The 21,593-nt window shown below is 37.5% G+C and overlaps 1 protein-coding gene across 1 annotated transcript in view; it reads right to left on the reverse strand.

Moving 5' to 3' along the window:
• The window catches only part of GNA13 (G protein subunit alpha 13), a 39,082-nt gene that overhangs the window by 15,246 nt on the left and 2,243 nt on the right, over positions 1 to 21,593 (reverse strand). Inside the window, exon 2 of the mRNA XM_032457023.1 lies at positions 20,672 to 20,898. Within this exon, the coding sequence (XP_032312914.1) occupies positions 20,672 to 20,898 (227 nt within the window). The remainder of the gene's footprint in view (positions 1 to 20,671; positions 20,899 to 21,593) is intronic.

The raw sequence follows: 21,593 nt of genomic DNA on the forward strand, positions 1-21,593 counted from the left end.
GTGAGTGACTATATTCCTTTGTTTTTTTTTTTAAAGAAGGAAAACTCATCCCTATTGGTTCTTCTCTTGGCATTACAAATATTAAGAGAAAAAATTTTTAAGTTCTTTTTACTGAAGCTTTCTGATTCAACTGCATTCGTTAAGAGAGGTCTTAGATCTTTTGGGCTCCAATTACTACATGCCTTTGTTTATTAGGAATTCATCTCTCACCAGAATCAAATGATCATATTACAGAAACATGTATGTGCTCCTCTCATTAAGTTTCAGCTTCTACTGAAGGAAGCTTCATCAGTATAATTTACAAAGTCCTTTGTGCCCTTAAGACTATAAAATCTAAACAAAAATACTTTAATTCATTTTCACACATCTGAATGTGTGGATTCTAATATTTTAAGTCCTAAATAAGGTTCCCTGCTGCCAACTGACCATACTCTTTGCCTTCTCCCCTACCACTCGGCCAGTATCTATTCAACCATGATAAACACTTGAAAACGTTTTTCTCATGAAAAACACAGTTTGGTATAAAATAACTCCCCAGTCAAAAGAAAAGTCATGTGAATTCACCATTTGTGTCATAGATGGTACTGCTGATCCTTCCACAGTAAGAAAACTGAAAGCGGGAGACATAAGGATAGTCTTAATAATCTTTTAATGCACATGGTTGTAAACTAAAGCCTCTTACTGTTAAGAGAGCAGGTTCCCTCAAATGAACCTATTCTGAAACAAAAGTTTCAAACACACATGCAAAGGCACACGTGCACATACGAACATACACGGGCTATAAAAGGATGAGGATTTTTCTGACAGGTAATTTAGGGGAATTTTAAGACCTTTACTCACAAACAAACAAAAAACCAAACCAAGAGAAAACCTTTTTATAATCTCAAAAATATTTTTTAATTAAAAAACATAAAATGTGTGTTATTTGCAATTAACCATGAAGGACAAAGAAAATGAATAATGGCATCTCTGTTCTCAGTAACCAAGAGTGTCTGACCATGGCTGTTGGTTTGAACTTCAGTGCCCTCACATGCAAATTTTACACCTAGCTTAGCGCCTGACACCTGGTAGCCTCCTCTTCTTCCTCCCCACGTGTTTAGCAAATGAAGTACGAATTATTAGGGGAAGATTTCCCTCAAATACTTTTTCCTAACCATTTCAAAAGTGATGGAAAGTCTTCTGGGTGTCTAATATTAACAAGATGTGAATGCTAGTCCTCGCTCTAACATTGAGTGATCTATCTGGCAAGTCTCTAAACTCCTCCAGCCCTCAATTTAACGGTCAGCAAAATGAGGAAGTTCTGTGGTTCAATGGATAATCACCAAAGTTCTGCCCCAGGCAACAATTTCAGTTTGTACAATTGATTTAAATTTAAGCTCTCCTTTCATCTATATGCCTATTAATCTTAAATTCATTTTTGTTGTGACTCATTATTCAAGTTATGTTCTTAGTCTCCTGGCTAATACAGAAGTAAAAAACTTCATGTATTGGGCAAGAAATACCCAGAGTTTAAGATTCTGCTGGTTATGACTTGAGGCTCCATTATAACTTTCCTTGATGTTTTACGTTACTGAAGGGAATTTTTAATAAAATTGCGAAGAAAAGCCATTTGACACTTACGACTTTAAAAATTTAACACATTTTGTATCATCCTTTAGTTCTTTTTTCTCTGTTTGAAATACTGAGATGACTTTCTAGGTTACTGTAGTAAGCCTGGAAAGTACAAAGCACCAGGGCACTCTGAAAGTTTTCCAGCATTCTTTACCCTGTGGATATCTGGGTTCCATCTAAACAACAGCAGAGCAGCCAGGGGACCTGGGTTCTAATCACATGACAGGCTCTGCTATTGACAAAGCCAGTGGATCCTGGTGAAGTTAACTCAAGAATAAAATGAAATGATAGATGAAATTATTAGCTCCAGTGGCCCTTTGAATTTAAAAATTCTATTAGTTCTAAGCGTCCGGCTAGCTCAGTCGGTAGAGCATTAGACTCTTAAAAATTCTATTAGTTCTATGAACCATATTTTGTGTCAGCTTTCCAAATCTGTGTCTAAACTAGGAATGGCCTCAGCGTCGTCCGCACTTACAAGAATCATGTATTAGAAAGTCTTTGCTTGCAAAGTACAAAAAGGCTCAGGGACCTTGAGTTTGAAGGTTAACAGAAAAGTTGAGAACACGAATTAGAAAAAAACTTTTATTAAATAAATGTGTAGTTACAGGGAGAGTTGGCAGTTTATTTGCTCAGTTACCAAACAAGTGACAGATTTATTCAACACTCTCTTCTGCATAACTAAAATATATATAGGACAGGATTTAGAATGTACTACTTTAAAAGGATGTGGAATTCAAGCTAGACAGCCAAAGAACACACAAGATCTGCTTTTTTAGAAGAATATACTCAAATACTGGCAGCTTTACAGCAACAGGAAGGGAACAACTCTACTTACATATTATAGGTACAATCTAGCACAGATTTTCACTTCAAAGATTAATCTAAACTTCTAAAATCTGTAGAGATAAGGATCAGATATTTTAAAAGCAAGGCATACGTATTCTAGACAGCAATTTGGCATATGTAACAGGAGCTGTACACAATGATCTGCATCATGGAGCTACAGAAGCGTATGCGAGTACAAGAGTGGTGAGAATTTCTACTGCGGCAGGAGGTTAGCTGAGAGCCACTGAATCGTTCCACGTGTGCATTTTATATATTCTGGACCAGGGGTCCTCCTAATATGGCCTGCAGGCCAAACCCAGCCCACTGCCTGTTTCCGTGTGGCCTATTTTTAAGTGGCTGGGAGGGGGGAAGTCAAAAGACTACTTCATGATGTCTGAAAATGATATGAAATTCAAATTTCAGCGTCCACAAATAAAACTGTGCTGAAGCACAGCGTGCTCGTCTGTCAGGGACTGGCTGTCCCTGACTGCTTCCGGGCCACGGCCATCAGCAGAGCAGACACGACGGGCCGCGTGCGGCGCTCTCCTTGCTCTGCACCACAAACTGCACCGAGGCAGCTAGAGCGTGGAAAGACTTCACGTGTCACCAGTGCTGCAATACCAGGACCTTCTTATTACTAGGGCACATCCACCACAAGAAGCAAAAAGGGAAAGAGCACTTTATATGGCATACTTTTAAGGCACAATGGAATGCGGATAATTCTGATATTAAATGAGACGGCAAAGCCCTGGGTTTATTATGCCAGGAGCCTAGCGCTGTGCTAAAAGGACACATGAACATCAACACTACCAGACTGAGCGCCCTGGAAAATCATCTCAACTCGATGAAAAGCAACAGTTGGAAAAATGACAAAACTTAAAATGGAACAGTGCATCACAGAATTTCTTCACAAAAGGAAAAAAACGAAAATGAGATTGCAACTGCTGGTCAAGCCAGGACTGCCATAGACTGCTCAGCAGTTGTTTCCTCAAGGGATCAATAATGCCAAGTGTGAAGTGACTGAAAAATTAGCCTGTATGAGCAGTCTGTGTGGAAGAACAACAGGTGAGATTATTTTCAAAGAAGCTGAGAAAACAATCAATACAACCTGAACTGGAATACGTTAGGGTGTGTTACAACTGATGGTGCTAAAAACGTGTGTGGCGCGGAAAAGGGACAAGTTTACAAAGCTGTGAAAATGGTTACACCATGTATTACTCACCAGCAGGGACTCTGGAGGAAATAAATGAATCTATAATGTGTTATTGAACCAGTATTGTTAACGATGAATTTAACTCACTCTCATGGACTTGATCACCATCAGTTCCACGAATTTTTGTCAGAAACAGACTTGCCCTATGTGCTAACTTACCCTATAACACAGTTTGATGGCTCAGCAGAGGTAAATTTTTACTGAGTTTTTTTGAACTAATGGATGAAACTGAATTTTTTTCTGAACAAGAATCACCTTCAACCACTAAGGCAGAACACTGAATGGCTTTTCAAAATCAGCTTTAGGGAAGACTTAATTGCATTTCTTAATGAATTCAACCCTAAACTAAAAGGCATAACAGTTGTTTGCCAAATTTATACTGTGGAAAAGTCATTTTAACAACTAGCAGTATTTAAATCATAAGCAACGTCCAACTGCTTTATATACTTTCTTCACTGTCAAAAGTGAGAACAGTGGGCCTCCATTCTCACATACATTTGCGGCAGGTATGTATTTCTAAAATCAAACTATAGTTCCAGCAACATCTTTCAGACTGTAATGCAGGTGCAAACGCAAAAAGTCCATACTTCAAAATCCATTCAACTGTGTAATGAGGAGCATCCACAGAACCTTCGACTGGAAATGGCAAACCTGCAATGGCAATGACACGCCAAGAGGCAAACGTGGAGAAGAATCTAACAGAATTCTATAAATGTCTTCCAAGCGATGTTCATGCTCAGTGAAGCTCATGCTCACTTGGTAGTACCTGTGTGAAAAGACACTTCTAAGGATGGAACGTGTGAAATCTCACTACGGGTAAGCATTAATGGATGGACACTTGCAACTGATTCTGAGAGGGAACACTAGAGCTTCAAACTCCACTTGAGCAAAATGTTCTCCCAGCTTCCAACAGAGTCCAGTTCTTCCCACTAGCAAACCTGCGCTACAAAACGTTGTATGCACTTTTATTATTGTATTTTGAGTTTCATCAATGAAACAATCTGTGGAAATTTGAATTCTCTCTTGTTACTTACCTACAGAATGCCCCTGACTTTGACTCTTGGCACACGAAGTCTAAAATATCACACTATCTAGCCCTTTATAGAACGTTCTCTGACTCCTGTTCTAGACCAACAGTTCTTAATTTTGGCAGTGTATCGGAACCACCTAACGTGCTTGTAAAAATAAAGACTCCCAGGCCTATCACAAGTCTACTAAATCAAAATTTTAATAAGCTCCAAGAGAAGTGATTCCGACATAGCCAACTCTAGCATCAATTCAGACCTGGACATCTGTTTGACTCAAAACTGGATTTTATATTAATTTTGCCTTTTGATATTGATTATACAAAATCAGCTAGGGTTTATTTTTTAAAGCTTTGTAAAAATGCCAAGAATATTAAACTAGATTAGAAACTTATTTAGCTTTATCTTATTACAAAAGTAGGTTTCAAGCAACATTTACTTGCGTTCAACTAGGTCTCACAAGAAAAGCATCACCTGACATTTCCAAATCGTGACAGAATCAGCAGAATCACATCTACAAATAGAGCTTTCTCTTTTTAAGATCTGATTTGGTGGCTCAGGCATACTTTAGTTCCCACTGCACTACAGTTCCAGCTGCCTTCCTTTCTGAGTTCCTAGAGCCTGATTTCAAATGTCCGCCAGAGTCCACAGCCTTCAAAGCTAGCTCCCAGACACTTCTGTGGTTTAAAATTAATGAACCTGGCACTCCAGCTATAACACTCCCAAGCAGCTAAAAAAAAGCACAAATGAGAACGATTATTAGAACCACTGTTACTTATATTTTAGCAACAGGATCCAAGGAACTTAAAACCTCAGACTTACACAATTAATTCACTTCTGAAACAGACACCTAAACTCTGCAAATAAGTAAACAAAGCAATTCAAAGTGCGTAATAAAGAGCATTATATCTTTTTACCCGGTGAACAGGTGAAAATTACACCTTGGAATGAAAAAAGGTCACAAAATTCAATCGAATGCAAACTATATGTAATGCACTGGATTTTAGTTTGCTACTAAAATAAACTACCATTGCTTAGTCTTGTAAAATGTCTAGAATTTAACTGCAGGCCAATTAGGTATGTCTATAAATGGTAGAAAATTCACGATAAAAAAAAAAAGTCAACTAGAAAAAAATAAGTGAATTAAGAAGTATCCCATTTTTTATGTGTAGAGGCGCTTTTAGTTATGAGACTAACATTACCTAAAACAGTTTTTTTGTTTAAGAGTAAACATAATAGTACAAGAAATATTAAAATTCAAAGAAAATCTGTATTACCGAGAAAATTAAGGAGTGAGAAATTTTCTTCTGAAATCTAAGTATACATATGATTCTGCAAATGATGGCATAACTCAGAGTTAATATCTAGTTTCTCTTTATATAGTGGTAACCACTTGCCAAGTATCATAAATAGCAAAACACTTCCTGAAGTACTAGTAAACTACAAAATAAAGGTTTGTATTCTGAAACAGCTAAGTCCAATGGTTTCAAGTGGTTCACACACTTGCCATGCATATTAAGTCCTTCCATTTGCAAGCTTGGAATATTTCAAAGAGGGAAAAAAATCGAGAGATTCTTGAGAGAGAAAATTACAAATCTGTTTACTCCTTAAATTGACTACAACTGTGAATTATACTGCCATATGGCACTGCCTCTATTGCCAAAATAAGGCTTTTGTACACCCATAACATGCCTTTAATTTTTATTAGTCTTATAATCCCCAAACTAAGCCAGGTAGAAATATTTTCTGAATATTCATTAAGCACATGTTTGGAGAAATCCATTCAACAGGCAACTTATTAACTTGCCTTTAAAAGTGACCTAGAAGTAGGTTTTTTTTTTTTAAATCAATAATTCATATGTGTATACACTAGTAATTTCAGCCCTGTAAATATCTTGAAGTCACATCTAAATAAGGAGTCTTTAAATATTCTATGAATAGACTCTGAGTAACATACACCTTTCCATCTAACATTAACTTATATGTAAAGTTTACAGCAAAAGTCAAATGCCATATATAAATGAAGTACAAAATGGAAACGTTCGGCGTTAAAGCTGATTAATGAATCAAGCAAGACTCTTCATTTCAATCTAAGGGTGTGGTCAGTAATAAAAATAGAGGGTAATATTTCTTATTGAATGGGTTCTGTATCTTTCCCATCCTTAATTTTTATTTCAAAATAAAATACGATAAAGAGGACAGCTAGTTTCATACACAGGGTAGGCACAAAACTCTCCTGGTTCTCAGGGCTTCTGCCATGGAACAGCTTCTCTTCTGCCTCCATTTAAGTGCCCCTCCAACATTCTCCCTTTGCCTGGTCTTCAAGAAGGATCTATTTTATTGTTTCTTATCTTTGAGATGACCTACCTTTAAAGAAAAAATGACTTTATTCATTTTTCTCCGAAAAAAACATCGTAAGGTACTGATGTGACACGCAGTGCATATTCAGTAAGGGTAATACTGCGTCTATATCATGAAAGCATACTCAAAGTACTACCACTCATGCCTGTTTTTTGGTTCACAAGGAGAAAGACAGTATTTACTTATAGTCAAAGAAATACAAGCTATTTTCCTTTGCTCTATAGATAGGTCAAAATTAAGTAGTACTCCAACTGAATGCAAATTTCTCACTAGCATTTTCTTTTCTCACTAGCATTTTCTATGTGCATCACTCAAAACTCCTGAAAGAACCAAAATTAGTCAGTTATATTATAAACCACCTAAACATTTGAAAACATTCCAGATCAAGATAGTTTATAACAGCCTAAACAGAATTTCAAAGAGAATACCTCTAAATTAAACAGTTAGTTTCAGATTTTCCTTGCATATAAGCTATTAAAACAAACAGAGGCACATCAGAAATAAGATTTTTGGAAAGAAGTTAGAACTTTATTTTGTGAACTGCCCTTTTCTTGCCACTGCTCACAAATTAATAAATTCCTTTTTATAACAAGTTTTCTAATTAGACTTATCACCAAAATGACTTAAAGCTAATGATCTTCGTTTTCTAAGAGTCTTCCTTTGGTCCCACCAAATCCCAGTTTACATACCATACAAATGTAAATGCAGTTTAGTAATTCTACTACAGATGTCACAAAAAAGAAGGGCCTTATTTTATTAAAAGGTTTTATCCTGGAGAGGTAGAAAAAAAAAGTTTGGTCATAAGTCTAATAAGCATTTATAGATGCTTATATCTTATAAGCTATTCAATTTTGTTATCTTAAGAAAGCATCAATTATTTTCAAAACCTCATATAAGAGCTACAGCCCCTTCTTTAAAATACAGGTTTCAGAGTAGCAGTCGGCACTTCTTTATAAAATCCTATTCCCTTAAAAGTTAAGCAAAAACTTTTAATGTGAAGAAGTTTAATATTGCAGAGACGGGCTTGCTCTGACATAGTGTATAATGCTGCTCACTAGGTAAGATTTCTGTCATTACTTACTCCATGTTACCACTGACCACCACTATTCATAAAAAAATATACATACGCAGGAAAGAATTTTCCATATGTCAGAAATTCACATCCATTTCTAGAAGAATGGCTTACTGGTCCTCTGATAAAATCACCACCTCCGGGAAATGCTAATGGTACAACATTAAATGAACAGGATATAAAACTGTACAGAAAGTACAGAAAAGTTTATCTCAACAGCCAACACCGCATTCAAATACTGGAAGGAAATAACACCAAAATGTCAACAAAGATGTCTTGGGGTGGCAGTACAGCGGCTAACTAGATGCTATTCTACAATGGACATACACACATTTTAAAATTTAAACTTCGAAAAAAGCTAATTTGGATTCTGGAGCCTATTACAAGTAATTCCCTCAAAAAAACAAAAACAAAACAACTTCCCTGCTTTTCAGTTGTCACAGAATGATAATACTAAGAAGCTTAGAGTTTTGAACCCTGAAAAACTCCTCAAAGTTAAAACACTGTTTTGAAAAGGGTCAAACATACGAATCCTAACAGTATATAAAGAAATTTCTCAAATTCAGAAGGAATGACCTTGACTGTTAAAAAAAAAAAAAGGATATGCAGTTTTCCAACATGAGACATAACTTCCCAAATAGAGTTTCAATTCCCCTGCTATCTAAACAGAGGGCCTGTAAGAGCATTTCATAACACCCACAAGTCCTTGTGAATGCGCACCAGATGGAAAGTTCTGCTCTCTGCTGATGCGCTGCAACGCATCTTGAAATCCCCACAACTCAAACGTTATGCAATAATCAACTTTAATTAACATTAACAATCAACATTAACTTAAAAAGTAATTCTGTGCCTAAGGTCACACAGCAGGTGAGAGGAAAACCCAGATCACTTTATTTCCAGGTGCGTGTTTTGAGCCCATCATCCCAAATGCTGGGCAGCAGAGAAGCTCTACACAGCTGCCATGAGCATTAGCCACCTCCCCCACCTCATCTCCCATTCAATCACGTCAGACAGCAAAGACATGCAGCCTCTGAATGTTTCTAAATACTGATGAATGTGGGTAATAGCTCACAATTTTTTACTGGCATATCAGTTCCTGTTTCCGAGTCACTACAGGTTAATTGTGTCATTAAGGGACGCAGGGAAGCATGGTAGTAAGTATTCAATTGTGACTCTCACACTCAAACTAGCTGTGACCTTAACCTCTGTGGAGTTGTTTTACGTACAAAATGAAATGAACTGGACCACCTGCCCTCCTGTGTCTTTTCTATGTTAGTAAATACTTATGATCCTGCATAATCTTGGCAGAGGAGCTTCAATGCAGCATCCTACACCGTTTATTGTATCATTTGCAAGAGCTGTTGGGTGACTAACCTGCTCCTTATTAGATCAAGAGCCTTTATTAAGGCAGACCAGACAGGCAGTCCCTGAGTCCCCAGGGCCTGCTCATCCCAAACACACTGTGGCCAGGTATTCAACACACACTTGCTGAAGGAACAAACGAATGAACGAGTGCCATGTTGTATCACTGCTCGAGTGAGTGCCCTCACTAGATAAGAAATGGTCCTAAGGAAACATCACTTGCGTTTGCTGGGCCTAACAGATGACCAATGTCATTAACTGACACTGACTCTTGTTCTGAGAGTGAGATTCAAAGAAATTGGTTAATAAAAATACAATGTCCTCTTAAACTTTAAAAAGGCCTGAAAACCCAACCTACTCAGTCAGGTGGGCTGCAAGTACAGCAAAAGGGAAATGAGAACAGTCAGCCTGACTTCAAGTAAACCTTCTCCACTTCCTCACCTCCTCTCCCTCACATCACGGGCCACACTCGGCAATAACCTCCCTGTTGCCAAAATCAGTGGATATGTCTGTCTTCACTGTATGAGACCTCTCAGTGGCACATGGCACTGATGACCACTTTTTCCCTCCTTAAAACACTTTGCCAGCTTCATGGCATTACATGTTCCTGAGTTTCTTCTGCCTTTCTGGCCATCTCTGCTAGCATCTCCTCCTCTGAACAGTCTCAAATGGTTTGAAGGTTCCTCAGGACTCTTTCCTGAGCCCTAATCTCTTTGACACCCTTTCCCTGAGTAACTGTGCATATTCTAAAGACTAAATATCACCTGAATACAAACAACTCCTGAATGTCTACATTTGGCCCAAAGCTCTGTTCTAGATTCCAGACTATGTATACAACCGTCCACTTGACTCCTCCTGCAGGTCTCATAGAGATCTCAAAACCTGATAAACCCAAACTAAAGCCTTAATCTTCCCCCTCAAATTTCCTTCTCACAGTCTTTTCATTTCAGTAAAAAGTACCACTGCCCCCCTGGTTGTTAAGACCAGAAATCCAAGTCACTCTTCACGTATGCTTCCCTCCCTCCTCTCATACTCAACCCATCAGCATCCCAATGACTTTCCCTACAAAGCATACCTTGAACCCACTGTCTTCTCTTCATCTCCACAGCGACCACCACCACAAGCACTCTCTCTGTGACAGTCTCCTAACTCTGGAGCGCTGCTCAGCACCCAAACAGTACAGAGGTTCTCAATCAAGGTCCGACCGCTCTCCTCACTTCCCTCCAACTTCCACACCCCAGCAAGCTTTTCCTCACCTTCGGACCTGCACACATGGTGCTCCTTCTGCCTCCTGACCTCTTCCCTCTCCTCACCCTTCCTCATCCACGGGGTCTCAAATGCCACGTCTTCAGACCACCCTCTTGTTCTCTCATTGCCTCCTTTCCCTCTCCTTCAGAGCATTTCTCACGTGCGTGATTATTTACTTGTTTGTCTATTTAATGTAGTTTCTTCCTACTAGCACCTAAGATCAATGGGAACAAAGATTACTTTCACTGGTTCACTAGCAAGCACGCAGTCTGCAAAAAAGTGCCTGACTCTTTTTAGATGGTCAGTAACACGCCACTGATTGGCTGCTGAAGGCTGCCAGTTATCATTTCATTGATGTTTAACTCTTGGTAAAGAATAACCCATCTCCTGAAATGTGCTACCCAAGGCCTCTTGCCCTTTTACATTTCCTCTTCATTCTTCACATTTGAGGAGAACAGAATTCAGATTACCATAATGAAAATGGATACTCTTAAAGTAATGCCCTAACCTTAACACTTGTATATAGTATAAAATAGTTACATACAAAAATATCAAATGGATACATACACACATAATCCTATCGGAAGAAGTTCTACAGAATGAATTTTTTTTTTAAATAAAGAAAACTTTTTTCAAAAAAAAGACATATTAAGGCCAAATGTGCAAAATACTATATAAGAGGTGAGAACCTTGATTTCTTACTAGATTGTAACACCAACTTTAAAACTGGTAACATCTGATCATAACATAACAATTTAAAAAGTCAACAAGAAAATTAAGTATAATTCTCCTCGTCCCAGCCTACAGCTGAAATGTATATAATCTATATGGCAACAATTTAACGTACCCATCATTTTTGAAGCTGTAGCTAATAAACAAGGACAGTTTTCTGCTAATGTGGCAAGTTAGTACCGGTTAAAAATAGCAAATCATTTGTCTTGCAGTATTTTTTTTAATTGAAGTACAGTCGACTTACAATGTTGAGTTATTTTCTGGTATACAGCACAGTGACTCATTTATACATATATATATATTCCTTTTCATGTCCTTTTCTATTATAGGCCATTACAAGGTATTGAATATAGTTCCCTGTGCTGTACAGTAGGACACTGTTGTTTACCTATGTATTGCAATATTTTAACTCAACAGGCTAAATCACATTGCTCTTATAAATATTTCAACTAGGATATATGATATTTGCAGCTGTGAACATAAAGCATATTTATTGTGAATATAAAGCATTCAATCATTCAGGTTTAAAAAAAATCAATAAAAATGAATTTAGAGACCATCTTACATTTGTATAGCAATTTATTTATCTAAAGTATCTGCATGTACATCTCATCTGTTAAGCCTCACTTAGCAAAGCTAGCCAGGAAATAACTTGTGAGCAACTCTCTAGCAACCTGGAAAACCTAGTACAGCTGCCCTGAGTTTTTCTTTTACTTAGCATCAATAAATGGAAACAACCGCACTTCACAGCCTGAGGTCTAAATGCAAATCACATGATGATTTAAGAGGACAGATTCTCTCTCTATAATTTCCATTGACCAGTTTGTCCTATTTAACAGGAAAATAACTTTAAAAAGATTACTGACGGACAGAAAAATGGTAACCAGGATACTGAAAGGGAAAGTGAGCGCCTCTCACCCCAACGACAGCATTCATTATTCCAGCACTTTCTGTTTAACCCTTCTAGAAGAGTAAAAGAGAAACGTCCCATTAACAGGCCAAATGTAGGTGCACTGGCTCAAAGAACCCAAAGACACGGTTTTGTTTCGTTTTGTTTTGAGGGGGGAGTGAATACAAGAGTTCTGTTTGCTGCCTAGCATTGTTTTTAAATAGCAAAATTAATAAAATGTTCCTTTTCTTTAAGAAAGCAAATCTGAAATTTGTTTATTTTGCTCCATCAGAAAAAGCAGAGATTCAATTAGACTAATGTTTTTAGTTGTTTTTTTAACAAAATGGTCAGTAGTTCTAAAATCTCATTAAAAAAAAGTAACATAAAATATTTTTTAAAAAGGACACTCTGTATTTTATGAATATAAGAAATTTTTTTTTAGGTTGGAAAAGAAGCCCAAATAACCTCTTTAATCTGAGTACTCACAACACCTCTGCCAAGCCACGGGAACCGGCAAAAAGGGAAAGAGTATGAGGTGCGTGCAGGTGGAGGGGCACCACAGAGACAGACGAGAGGGAAAGAAGAGAGCAGCACGCTCAGCGGCAGCGGCGGAGCACCTGTGCCTACGCCGAGGCTGTCCCACCAGACCTCTAGCAGGAGGACGATCTGGCTACTTCGGCATACACAGCTGCAGCATTTCAGGAGCACTCTCCAAACAACTAAACAACTCTGGCTGTAAATCTCACCGTGAACATGGGCAAGAAGAATACTGGTTATTTTCACCACACATCTATATAATGCTTTATTATTTCCAAAACATTTTAATTTTCATTATTACATTTGATTCCTTAGAATTGTGAATGTTTCAAAAATCATGCAAAAATTTACACAGGGACTAGCAATAAAGATACAGACCCACTATTTATAAAATGGTTTTTGTTCAAAATGAATGCATAAGCAAAGGCTTTTCAGAAATGATTTCACTATGGCTATCAGGGAGACAAATTAAGCAATATTCTTTAAAATGTATCTATTTGTCAAGGAGATGGAAAATATAGTCAAAACAGTGACAGGTAAAGGTAAAGTGTGCTAATCTGGGTCAGTATAGTAATTTATGTACCAGAAAAACAGTCAATATAAGTAAGTAGAGAGCTGACCTTCCAAGGGACAACTGCAATGAAATATTTGGAGTTAATGTTTCTAATGTTAAAAGTTCAGAAAGTATCTCCATTCTCACAAACTGTTAAAAAGCTACTATGAAGAAATGAAGAACCACATCACAGATTTTCAATCTGAAAATCAAGCAAAGCGGTATCAGAAGGCAAGAACCAGCATAGCAACAACAACCTCAAACCTCTCTTTGGTTTCATTAGAGACAACAAATGGTCTAATGAGTGTAGATCAGATTTTGCATTCCTCAGAATTCAGAATTTTCATACTGGAAATCAAGTTTAGAGAGTTTATCAAAGTTTACAGTGCTTTATATTTTAGAAAACTATTTGTGGTTTGCACATACGGCATTTTAGGAATATTAATTGTTAATAATAATGTGGTTACTACGTATCAGGCAACGTGCCAAAGGCTTTACATGGATTATCTCATGTAATTTCTACAACAACTAGTAACAGTAGTTGAATCATCCCCATTTCACAGCTGCAGTAAGTCAGAGAGATCGGGGGACTCGCTCAAGCTCAAACATTGAGCGGCAGAACCAGGACACAAGTTCCATCTAGCTCCATTTTATCCCACAGCACAGCAGAAAAACACATCACATTTTAAGGTCATCACGTTAAAATCATTTGTAAAAATGGTTTACAATATGTAAAATAAGTCAATAAATTTGAACATAGGTATTTTCTAATTTGCTTGGAAGAAACAAGTGAAGTTCCACGTAGCAAAACCAAGTATCCAGGTCTTAGGACTTGGACCAAAAACCAAAATAAATCAGCAGACAGTAATTCTACTTAAGTATTCTGCATCTGTTGCAGAGTAGTTGTGGATGAAAAAGTTCACCCATTGCAATAGTTTAAAAATCTTTTTCATTCGTTCTGCCAAAGGAAGAGAGATTAAATTTGAGAGATTAAGATGAACAACTATCACTGAAAGAGACTGGTAAATTTAGCCAAGGCCACTAAAGTTCAGTTCTCAAAACAAAGCTATTTCCTTGATCCGTATCAGCTCATTCTAATAATGCTATGTTAATGTGGATGTAACAAAAATCTCAAAAAAAAAAAAAAAAAAAAGCATCTTGTAAAAAAAAAACAAAAAAAACTGTATGTTCCCAACACAGACTAAAGTGAATTTTATCATATAGCTGAAAAAAAAAAAAAGTACTTTCAAACAAAGAAATAAAAATCAGTTAATTTCCAGAAATAGGTACTTCCTAACTGGAACAAAAATTTGCAACAAACTGCAATCTGGAATACTCATAAGCAGAATGAAATCTGTGACGACTACATGAGAAACACTGCAAAGGAATTCATAAAAACAACAGAATAAAAGTGCTCTGACAGCCCCTTCTCCAAACCAAGAGCAAATCTGGGCAACTGTATACCAGACACATGCCAATTTCCAAATGTCACTTCCCTAGAAGAATATACTGCTGCCTTTCAGATAACTGGTTGCCATTAAACTTCTATTTTTCAAGGTACATTAAAAACTATGTTCACTGATGAAACGTCAGTTGAGGGTCACTAGTAGTTTTCAAGGAGGTGAACACTCAAACAGCCTTTATCATGAAGCATGGTGGTTAGGATAAACTGTACCAAAGTTAGTAAATTTACCATTAAATATAAAATTATTACCATTACTATCATGCCTATAATCTAAGTTAATATAGTGAAAAAGGAATGGCACAAAGATGTTATGAACAGTTCAGAATACAAAGAGAACTATGTCAGTATTAGTGTAATGCTATGTATTCCTAAGAAAACCTTACAGATATTTAAAATAATCTGCTAGAACTTACTAGTGGAACGTTAACTATTTGGGTGTACGTGTGTTGGTCAGAAAAGGCTGGTAATGAAAGGAAAGAATGCTCCATGGATAGAAGGCACGAGTGCTTGCCAAATGGTTTAGAGGCCAGCTCTGCGGACCAAGAGTCAGCAGATCGAGGTTCCAGTGTCTACCCTCACACCATTTACTACCTCTGGGATCTGAAGGAACCTCACTGCATCTTAATTTTTTAATCTGTGAAATGAGGACAACAGCTCATATTCTAGGTTTTTTTTTCTCCCTCTTAAGGATTAAATGATAATATATGTGATAGAAGTAATTAACATCCTTTGAAAAGGACAAAGCAATTTCTGTAAAACACAAACTGTTAAAAAGTTATGTAATTAATTATTAGCTCTTGAATTAATTTTCTGTAGAAAAAAAACTGGCACCTGTTTTCAGCTAATAGGACAGGATATGGCGAATTGTCTGGGCTGCTGCCTATCTGTGAAAGATGAACAGGGACTATTCAATGTACCGACACCTTTGGCCATCGCGTTCTTCTTAAAAGCAAGCTTACAAATGGTTCTCCTGACTTAGGTCCACATTCTAGTATAGAACAGCAATAAATGGTAATAATATAAAAAGCAGCACAGTATTTTACAATCCCTCTTCAGCACCCAGAGCTTGGACATCCCACAGCTAGTCAAGTTTCTACCAAAAAATAAAACGATGTAAACATGAACATGTCAACTTGATACAACACATCAAGAGATATAATTAGGTGTGCATGTATGTGTGTTACACACACACACAAAATCACACAAAGTTACATTAAAACTATAAGCACTTGCCAAAACATCCTGTTTTTAATGTATAGGGTAGTACAACTCTTGAGTTTCCAAGTTTTTGATAAAATGTAACCATTCTGACATCTCATCAAGTTCACCAAAAACAAATTCTATAGAGACCTAAGTTTAAAAATATCTACAATCTCTAATGTAATATACAATTCTTGTTATATAGGCTGAAATGTTTTACCCCAAGCCTAGAATCAGTAGGTTTTTAGCAACTTGAAGTCAAAGTCCTTTTTAGGTTTTATACATAAAGGAAATGGACCAAATTCTTCTCCAACAGAAACTTGAAAATAGTTTACAACTGAAAGTAGTAATTAATTCACCCTTTAAAGCAAATTCAAATTAGTGTTAAACAAATGCCTCTAACTATACAGTATTTCAAAGCCATGCCGCAGTGCAAATAAACAAATACTTTAGCCCAAACTGAGTTCCTATTTTACTTAGTACTCAGCCCCTTCTCAAAGGCCAGTGCATGAGGCTTAATAGTTACTTTGTTACACAGACTGAGGGAAGCTCTGTCTTAATGAATAAACCAGCTCATCAGCTTTCGAAGTGTAACTACCACCAGGCACAAACTGTACTATTTGAGTAAGAAAAATGAAGTCTAACTGAAGGTATGATGATAACAAAGAAGACAGTTTTGGTGGCAGGAATTGCAAAGAAAAGACTGATCATTACAGGAAGCTGTATTAATGCTGACAACGTTTAAGTGTCCACAGAACCTAGGAGTGCTTGTCCCAGTGTCACACACTGTCTTGCCCTATATAACCAGGTCTATACATTTTGCTTATATTCCTGTGTAAGCACCTGTATATTACACACACACACACAAATTTTAATTGGCAGTGATCCCTAGCCACTTGGTTAGTTTCACCATGTATCTCCAGTTGTATCAGTTCCCAGCCAACCTTTGACTCCCATCTTTTTAGTCATCTAAGTTAGCAAATGCCCTAGTTACGGTCACATACGGTTTTCTAAAGAGAGGTATCTCCTCAGTACAGTGGTGGGCTCTCGTGCATGTACAGCCAAAGCAGAGCATTACAAATATTTAATCGAGACTGATAAGAGATCACTTCTTAGGATATATTATCCTCAGTGTGCTAGTTTATAAGAAGGAGAAAGGCACCATAAGCTGTAACAACGTGAATCTTTAGATTTTTCTTTCTCCACAGCAAGCTATTTAGCTTGCCCATAATAAAACTAACCGGAAAAGGAAATGTTTGCCTTTGGGAACTGGGGAAAGAAAACATTCATGTTTGCACCCGAAGTTATTACTAACAAACGAATGGTCTGCTAAAAACCTAAGCTGTGATGTCACTGCCTTACCCTTTTCCCCAAGACTGATCAAAGGACAGTCGTTCATCTTAAGCAAAAAAGCTGTAGAGAGGCTTAAAAACTACCCCCATTTTTCCTGCATTTCAATTTGCATTAATAAGTTTAACCACCAAGTGTTGGTTGAAACCAAAAAGGCTAATTTTAGTTATTTTATCTGCTAAATCCCCCCATTTTTCCCTGATGTTTACTTTTTCTATCCAAGACTCAAGAATATACTACACTGTTAAATGTAACAAGAAAGAAAAATTGATTCTGTAATACAGGAATTTCCCATCCCTTGGAAAACTAACAAACATACAGAATCACTCACATTTCCCAGAAAAAATGTGGACTGTTTCTTTTTTTTCTAGAATAATATAATTCTGACAATGTGAAAAATGAGGAAATAAGTGTCAGGCCCTACACTAGTGAGAGAAAAAGGGGAAAAAAAGGCAAACCAAAGGAGATTCTGCTTTACAGGGAGAACAAAACACAAACCAAAGAACCGTAACACTAGGTGAGGCACCAGATGAGGGTCAGCGAGCGCGCAGGCTCAGGAGACGCACTCCAGGTTGGGGGACGGGGAATGCTTCATGTGAGAGAGCTCAGGACCCCAAGGCACTGTGGCCAGAGAGCAAACCCACCCAACTCGCCTATGGCTGTCTGCTACAAATACAGATCACCGCTCCCCTTCCCAATTCCAGGAACAGAGTCTAGGGAAGTGTGTCGTGTTCTGTTTAAGCAAGGGTTCCAGCTGAACCTGATGCAAGGGGCCACGGACCACATGCAGTCACACAGAAAGGCTGCTCAGCATTGTTCTCGGTGAAGGGTAAGACCTAATGAATTCCCAGCTATGGGAATGAAATACCCTGGCAGAGGGACTCTGTGAAGATAGCCAGGGATGCAGAAAACCAGGGTATGTGGGATTTGAGAGGTTATAGGATAGGTGGAGTGGTCTAATGAAATAGATTATTAGAATCATAGGTAAGCTTGTTCAGAGTCCTGACTCACATTATGAGGTTGAACTCTGTTCTGGAAGCTCTGGAGAATAAGCAGAGTTTTCTGCACAAATCCATACTATGTTTGAACAAGATTACTGGGAGTCCGAGCAGGAGGTAGTAGGACAAAAATGGAAGGTAGAAAGGAGGGAATGATGCAAGAGACTTTTCAGGGGTAGAGAAGACAGGACTTGGGGATGTGCTGTATGTAGACAAAAGAAGGAACTGACGAGACTTTGAAGAAAATTTTAAATAAGCAAAGTGCCTTCCCAGTGTTCGACACCATGCCAAGCACCACAGAGCATCCAAAAGCATGAGAGCCATTAATCCAACGTAATAACTAAGCACCTACTGCACACGCCAGGTACCATTAACAATGCTGAGAATACACACAGGATGAGAATCCTTGTCTTCCAGTTTAAAACTAGATCTCTCCCTGCCACTCTTCTTGTGTCTCTACTTTTTATCAGGGAAAGTGTTTCTGGACCTTGTCTCTTCTTGTCCTTAGGCATTCTTTGCTCTGAAAGCATCAGTTGGCTCAAGTTAAGAACTTGCAGGTCCTCACTCTGAATGGTTTTACCTATCGTTCAAGAAGTGTCAGTGAAGTCCAACTTCAATTAAATGCACTTACGGAAAAGTTCCCTACAGAGAACTTTACAGTACAGTCGTTTGCTTGTTCACTGACTCAACATGCAGCGTGCGCTATTACAAATGGATGTTTCTTCCCTGCCTGGAAGGATGAAAAACATCCCGGGAAAATTTACAGTGAAAAGTGTGGTTTGTTGAGAAAATGAATTAAGAAGAAAGGAGAATAAGCAGCACCTAGAACAGGAGGGAGGGTAAAGGGAGATGAGCAGGGGTGTGTGGAGGACAAGAACTAACTACCAATCTGAGAACTGGATGGAGGTTACATGTCCATTTAAATTCATAATTTTCAACATATAATGCTGCCAGCTACTGAATTTTAACAGCTATGTGAGACAGCCTCTGCCTTTCATTAACGCATAAACTACTCGACAAGTTACACACTCCGAAGAGAGCTATACAAGGCGGTACATAATCAGGTGCTAGGCTGTATGACACATGAGCCGTAATTCAGAGAAAGCAAAGACTCAGGTCTCACTTTTATCAAAAGTGATCATGAACACTTTCTAGAACTTTCAACAGCCAAGACTGCTTCTGAGTACAAACTGTAACAGCAAAGACTGCTGGCTGTGCATCATTTTGCAGCCACACCCATAAATGTGAATTGCTTTAATGCTGGTGACATCATCAAACAACTTTCTAAGCAGTTTTACTTTTAACTGTCACTTTATTTTGATCATATTATAGTGAAACACTTTAGATCTGAACTCCTTCCAAATTGCATACTGTCTGGATTGCTGTCATCCTTGGCATCTTTCCGGTCTTTGGCAAATAAAACCCCGAACACAATCAGAGCATTCACAATTAAGTTACAAAACACTTGATTGAAAAAAAAATCTATTTCAATTATTATTTTTGTATCTTTAACCTAGATCAGATCTTTTATCTTCCACTCTCTCTTCAATGTTGTGTAAGAGCTACCAAGTTTTACAGGGACTTTTGTTTAAGACAAAGTAGAAATAATAAATGTAAAATAAATTCTAGGTGCTTTCCATGTGAAACAAAGGTAGAGAAAGTAACAGATTTTTTTCTTTTTTAAGGAACATTTTGTAAAATGTGCTTAGAAGCCTTAAAAAAACACATAGTTTGCAAATATACAAAAAGCACAGTAACTGTTACACATTAAGGACTTTAATCTTTTTATACATTAACCTGTATCATGAAATAAATACCTCTAAAGATTAAAAAGCACATTTCAATTAGGTTCAGTTACTGAACTCTTAATCCAGAAGTAAAAGGTCAGTTTTTTAGAAAGATCAACATTGTTGCTCTAATTGGGAGGAAATTACTTTCAAAAGGAGAACAAAATTAGATAAAAATGTCTAAGAAAATCATTATGATCTTACTTTCAAAAAGGAAAAATGAGCAACTAATTATAACAACTTCATCAAATCTGTGGGGTTTACCTTATTTTCATTTTGCTTAGTTTAAAAAGCTTATCTCTATAGCAATCCAAATTTCTAAGGCTAAAATTCTGGATAGATACATTATATTGTAGAAGTCAGTGTATCTGGTATGTTTGAATCAGACACTAATAAACGTCATTAAAGTAAAATCACAACATTTAAAGAACCAAATCTCTTACCAGTTGGAATTCTCGACGCCGGTCATAGGCATTCTGTATGCCACTGTCTGCCCACAATGCTCTTATGGCAGGAAGATACTGTAAAAACACTCGAGTTTCCACGATTCCCTGGGCCGTCAAGGGGGTCCGGGTGTCAAATGCCATCATCTTGTCTCCATTCAGCTGGTTTGAGTTATCTCCCCAAGGAATGTGAAGCTTCTCTCGGGCATCTACCAGCACCCTCATACCTTTGTTTAAAAAAAAAGGAAAAAATAATGTGATGGGAGTCATTAGATTTTTCTTAGAGATTTGATTCTAGTATTATTTCCTTAAACTTAAGTACTCCAGGCCTACTGCCTCCAAAAATGGAGACCAACATCAAAACAAGAGCGAGTAGCTTCCCAGAGAGTAAAAAAAAACTAACAGCTGTTCAGTCATAAAATTAGAGCCTTAAAAAGCAAATACAATTAACACAATTGGCTCTTTCTGAAGGATCCTGACATGCTCTAATTTATAAAATAACTTTTGGGTAGAAGGTAGTCACAAGAGAACCAAAACTAGCGAAGGAAAAAGAAATTATGCTGCAAAGCCGGACTTCTAGGCTCTGAAGATTTACAAGCAAGATTTTAGAAGAGATATTTATTTATGAAATGCCAAGAACCAAACATTATCACCCTGTGTTCTGTGTGGCCCCTGAGCACCTTGCTTAGCCCAACACTGAGTCAAGAACACATTTAAAGCTCAGAAACTTCTCCCATTCCAAGCTCCAAATCACTGTGAGACACAGGATGGCCTTCGACATCCCTAACAGGAGAAGACCAACTGCAAAAAAGATACAAAAACAGAGATTTCAACTCACAGAGATTCATCCAAACCCATTACTTCTATCACTAAACTGTTGTCTTTAGTTCATCTTAACAATCACATGACTTGTTTGGATAAA

Source organism: Camelus ferus, chromosome 16 (genome assembly GCF_009834535.1).
Source record: "Camelus ferus isolate YT-003-E chromosome 16, BCGSAC_Cfer_1.0, whole genome shotgun sequence".
Lineage (NCBI taxonomy): Eukaryota > Metazoa > Chordata > Mammalia > Artiodactyla > Camelidae > Camelus > Camelus ferus.